At 38.2% G+C, this 5,954-nt stretch overlaps 1 protein-coding gene across 1 annotated transcript; it reads left to right on the top strand.

Moving 5' to 3' along the window:
• The first annotated feature begins 2,429 nt into the window (after positions 1-2,429).
• Positions 2,430-5,004, top strand: LOC134486325 (eukaryotic translation initiation factor 1-like). Its single transcript, XM_063285208.1, has 2 exons — positions 2,430-2,630; positions 4,837-5,004. Exons 1-2 carry the CDS (start codon positions 2,430-2,432, stop codon positions 5,002-5,004), a joined length of 369 nt encoding a protein of 122 aa, XP_063141278.1.
• The last annotated feature ends 950 nt before the right edge of the window (positions 5,005-5,954 follow it).

Genomic DNA, 5,954 nt, shown 5'->3' with positions numbered 1-5,954 from the left:
TTATCTAAACCTGATTTAACTTTGGGACCTGGAATCTGTCTAGAAAATTAGCCATTTCATTCATATTTTCCAGTTTGGTGAATATAGGTTTTTGTAGTATGATCTGACGGTTTTCTGAATTCCCTCAGATTGTGTTGATATGTCTCCCTCTTCATTTCTGATTTTGTTAATTTGGATACACTCTCTGTGCCCTCTGGTTAGGCTGACTAAGGGTTTATCTATCTTGTTGATTTTCTCAAAGAGCTAGCTACTGATTATGTTGATTCTTTGTATAGTACTTTTTGTTTCTACTTGGTTGATGTCTGCCATGAATTTGATTAATTCTTGCTTTCTACTCCTCTGGGGTGTATCTGTTTCTATTTGTACTAGAGTTTTTAGATGTGCTGTCAAGCTGCTAATGTTTGCTCTCTCATGTTCCTATTTCAAGGCACTCAGATCTATGAGTTTTTCTCCTAGCACTGTTTTCATAATGTTCCATAAGTTTGGGTATGCTGTTTCTTCCTGTTCATTAATTTCCAAAACATCTTTAATTTCTTTCATTATTTCTTCCCTGACAAAATTATCATTGAGTGGAGCTTTGTTCAACTTCCATGTATATGTGGGCTTTCTGTCATTTTTGTTGTTTATGAAAACCAGCCTTAGTCCATGGTGATCTTACAGTGTGCATGTGATTATGTATGTCTTCCTGTATATTTTGAGTCCTTTTTTGTATATGGGCTATTCTGGAGAAGGTACTATGACGGACTGAGAAAATAGTATATTATTTTATTTTAGAATGAAATGTTCTATAGATATCTTTTAAATTCATTTGGTTCATCACTTCTTAATTTCTATATGTTTCTGTTTAGCCTCTGTTTCCATTATCTCACCATTGATGAGAGTAGGATGTTGAAGTCTCCCTCTATTATGGTGTGAGGTATAATGGTTGGTAAGAGGTTTATTAAGGTTTCCTTTATGAATGTAGGTGGCCTTGCATATGGAACATATTCAAGACTGAGAGTTCAACTTGGTGAATTTTTTTGATTAATATGAAATGTCATTCATTTCTTTTGGTTGGACCTCGATTTTATTTGATATTGGAAAGGCTACTCCAGCTTGTTTCTTTGGACCATTTGTGTGGAAAGTTGTTTCCAGTCTTTTACTCTCAGGTAGTTTCCTGTATTCAGCAAAATGCTGGGTCTTCTTTACATATCCTGTCTGTTAGTCTATATCGTTTTACTGGGGAATTGGTCCATTGATCTTAGGAAATATTAAGAAATAGTCATTGTTCCTTCCTGTTATTTTCCTTGTTAGAGGTGGAAATATGTTTGTGTGACTCTCTTCTTATGGTTTTGTTGCAAGAAGATTAGTTTATTGCTTCTTCTAGGGTGTAGTTTTCCTCCCTGTGTTGGAGTTTTCCATCTATTACCTTTAGTAGGGCTGGATTTGTAGAAAGTTATGGTGCATATTTGGTTTTCTCTTGGAATATCTTGTTTTCTCTATCTATGTTAATTGAGAGCTTTGCCTGGGCTGGCATTTGTTTTTTCTTAGCCTCTGGATCACATCTGCCTAGGATGTCATGGCTTTCATAGTCTCTGGTGAGAAGTCTGGTGTAATTCTTATAGGTCTGCCTTTGAAGGCTACTTTACAAATTTCCCTTACTGCTTTAAATATTTTTCTTTGTTTTGTGCAGTTAGGGTTTTGACTATTTTGTGATGTGAGGATTTTCTTTTCTGGTCCTATCTATTTGGAATTCTTTATGACTTTTGGGCACCAATGGGAGGAGAATCCCTTGGTCCTGCCAAAGTTGTAAGTCCCAATGCAGAGGAATGTCAGGATTGAGAGGACGGAAGGGTTTGGGGTTTTTGAAAGTGGGAATAGCCTCATAGAAGAAGGTGGATGAAAAATGAGATGGGTAGCAGGTAGGATATGGATTAGGTAACCAGGAAAGGGAATAACGTTTGAAATATTAATTAAAATAAAACTATATTTAAAAAAAATTTTAAAAACAGTATCTATAGAAAATCATCAAGAAAGGAAGGAAGGAAGGAAGGAAGGAAGGAAGGAAGGAAGGAAGGAAGGAAGAAAGGCACAGACTTATTTCAAAAAGAAAAAAGAAATACCAAAAAGTGTTTTCCAGTGACTCTATGACCAAGCAGATGTAAAGTGTTTGTCTTCCACTCTTAAATGTGTATTTTGATAACTTTATGAAAAATAGACAAGAGTCAGAAAACAGTATCTACCTATGTTGGGAGTCTACAAAACCTCAATTTTGTCAATAATAATTATGGGTCCTAGTCACTGAGCTGCTGCAGAGGACTCAGATGCCTGCCCCTCAAATACCCTGCTTCCCAACTCTATGCCCCACCCGCCAACCTCTACCCCAGTCTGCCTTCTCCCACAACTGCTTTCAGCGGGCCATTTCCACAAAGGAAAAGAAATCATATTGTATGTCTGCTATCCACAACCTCCACTCTTTCGACCCGTTTGATGATGCAAGTAAGGGTGATGACCTGCTACCTGCTGGCACTGAGGATGATTTCCACATTAGAATTCAACAGAGAAACAAAAAGACCCTTATACCTGTCCAAGGGGTCACTGATGATTACAACGAAAAGAAACTAGTTAAACAATTTCTCCAAAGTGTCAGGGTATAAAATTGACTCAAAGAAATCACTAGCCTTCCTCTACTCTACTCAAAGGATAAAAAGGCTGAGAAAGAAATTAGGGAAATGACACCGTTCACAATAGTCCCAAATAATATAAAATATCTTGATGTGACTTTAACCAAGCAAGTGAAAGATCAGTGTGATTTATATGTATTCTTTATATAGATAGAAAGAGTAATGCAAATTCATCTGGAATAAAAAAAAAAAGCAGGAGAGTGAACATTATCCTCAGTAATAAAAGAACTTCTGAGGGACTCAACATCCCTGACTTTAGGCAGTATTACAGAGCAATAGTCATAAAACCTGCATGGTATTGGTACAGCAACATACAGATAGATAAGTATAAGATAATTGAAGACCCAGAAATCAACCCACACACCTATGGTCACTTGATCTTTGAAAAAGAAGCTAAAACCATCCAATGGAAGAAAGATAGCATTTTCAACAAATGGTGCTGGTTAACTGAGGGACAGCATGTAGGAGATTGCAAATTGATTCATTCATATCACCAGGTGCAAAACTTCAGTCCAAGTGGATCAAGGAACTACATATCAAACCAGATAGTCTCAAACTATTAGAAGAAAAAGTGGGGAACATTCTTGAACACATGGGCACTGGGGAATATTTCCTGAACAAAACACCAATGGCTTATCTTCTAAGATCAATAATTGACAAATGTGACCTCAGAAAACTGCAAAGCTTCAGTAAGGCAAAAGACACTGTTGTTAGGACAAAATGGCAGCCAATAGATTGGGAAAGGATCTTTACCAATCCTACATCTGATAGATGGCTCACATCCAAAATATACAAAGAACTCAAGAAATTAGACTCAAGAGAGCCAAAAAAAACTATTAAAATGGTACACACCTAAAGAAAACATTCTTAGCTGAGGATTATCAAATGGCCAAAAATCTCCTAAAGAAGCATTCAACATCCTTAGTCATCAGGGAACTGCAAATCATAACAACCCTGAGATTCCACCTCACACCTGTCAGTGTCTAAGATCAAAAACTCAGATGACAGCAGATGCTGGCCAAGATGTGGAGAAAGAGGAGCACTCCTTCATTGTTGGTAGGATTGCAAACTGATATAAACACTCTGGAAATCATTCTGGAGGTTGGACATTTCACTTATTGAGGACCCAGCTATACTTCCCTTGGGCATATTCTTAAAACATGCTCTAATATACAACAAAGTCTCATGCTCCACTATGTTCATAGCAGCCTTATTTATAACAGGCAGAAGCTGGAAAGAAGCCAGAAGCCCTTCAATAGAGAATTAATTAAAAAATATGGTACATCTACACAATGGAGTACTACTTAAGCTCCAATGACTTTATGAAATTCATAGGCAAATGGAATGAACTAGAAAGTATCATTCTGAGTGAGGTACCTTCATCACAGAAAATCACACTTGGTATGCAAGCATTGTTAAATGGATATTAGCCAAAAATCTCGAATTATCCAAGATGCAACAGGATAGCTCAAGAAGAAGGATGACCAAAATATGGATGTTCCTCCTCCTTCTTAAAACGGGGAACAAATTATCCATAGGAGGGTATGTGGAAGTAAAGTGTAGAGCAGTGACTGAAGGAATGGCCATTCAGAGCCTGCCCAACATGTGTCCCATATATTTACAGCTACCAAAACTAGGTAAGATTGATGAAGCTAAAAAATTCATGCTGAAAGGGGCCAGATATAGATCTCTCCTGAGACACATATCAAGAGCATGTTCAATACAGGGGTCAATGCAAGCAGCAAACCACTGTAATGAGAGCAGGATGCCCTTGGGGGAATTTAGAGGAAGGATTGAAAGAGTTGAAGAAGCCTACACCCCAATAAGAACAATAATGCCAATGCACCAGAGCTTCCAGTGTCTAAACCACTACCAAAAAACTATATATGGACTGAACCAGGGCTCCAACTGCATATGTAGTAGAGAATAACCTTGTTTGGGCGCCAGGGGAAGGGGAAGTCCTTGGTTCTGGCAATGTGGGAACCTCAGTGCAGGGGAATATGAGGGTGTGGGCAATAAGGACGATGTATAGAGGGAATGCCCTTATAGGGGAGGGGAGGGGAGGAGATGGGGGCTTATTGATAGAAAACTCAGAGAGGGAATAACATTTGAAATGTAAGTAAAGAGATATATCTAATAAAATTAAAAAAAAAAACTACTGAGGGCATTTTAGAAGAAATTTGCTTGCAATGGTACTGTAATTAAACATGCAGAATATAGAGAAATAATTAAGCTACGAGATGACCAGTCCAATAATATATGCCAGTTCCTGATAGAAATTGGACTGGCTAAGGACGATCAGCTGAAGAATCATGGATTTGAACTGCTTGTGGCTCTCTGAAGCTTAAGTGAGGGTTTCCTTGCAATGAGTATAATTTCCCTTTTGTCCCTTGTAACAAGTTTAGAAACCTCACAGCTTGTATAATGTAATAATTTATGGTCCACTTTTAACTTGGACTAGTGTAACTCCTTCATGCAATAAACTGAAAAAAGCCATGTCTTGAATCAGTAATCCCTGACAGTTCCTACCCTGAAACAAAGCAATAACTGGGTTTCAAACAAGACAAGAACCCCCAGAGGCTATGTCTGACCAAAAGTTCCTTGGGACTCCCTTGACAGAGGGACCCCTGCCCTCGAAGAGTATCACCATTTGAACAGCCCAGGTGAACAAGAGTATGGGTACCTGCCCCATCTATGTCATTAGATGGAGTCTCTGGCCATAAAAAGAACCCCTGGTGTCTGACCAGGTAGACAGAATTCAGAAAGGGCCACATTTCCAGAGAAGTCATGGACATTAGCTCACCACTAGGCCACTCTTTTTAGGCAGATGTATACCAGCGAGGGGATGCTGATACATGAAGGATGAGACCAGCCTGGAATCAGTTAAACGTACAATGAGGGAACAAAACTCAAGCTGGTGCCATTGGACTTGTGGCTAACTGTCAGCTCAAAATGAGCTGCAGCCCAGTTCCATGTAAAGGAACAATCTGATCTTTTGGTTTTCTTTTCCCTTCCACTTTCAATGTTATGTAATCTATATAAATTCTTATTTAAATACAGCTTGTTTCCAGAAATATTAATATTAATGAGGACTGTTTCAAAAGATAAAGCAGATGAGCTCTGCAGTCCTGATGGTCACATTAAACATTACTATTCAGATATTATCAACATTTTTAATACCAATGCAAAAATATACTGTAATAATGGTTGTGTATTTTGGAGGACTAAGTGTGCAGAGATGAATATTTAAGTACAGGCTTTTTCAAGTGATTTCTCTGATGGATTGCCTGG

This window comes from Rattus norvegicus, chromosome 3, assembly GCF_036323735.1.
Source record: "Rattus norvegicus strain BN/NHsdMcwi chromosome 3, GRCr8, whole genome shotgun sequence".
NCBI lineage: Eukaryota > Metazoa > Chordata > Mammalia > Rodentia > Muridae > Rattus > Rattus norvegicus.
This window is presented reverse-complemented; position numbering and strand designations above follow the sequence as displayed.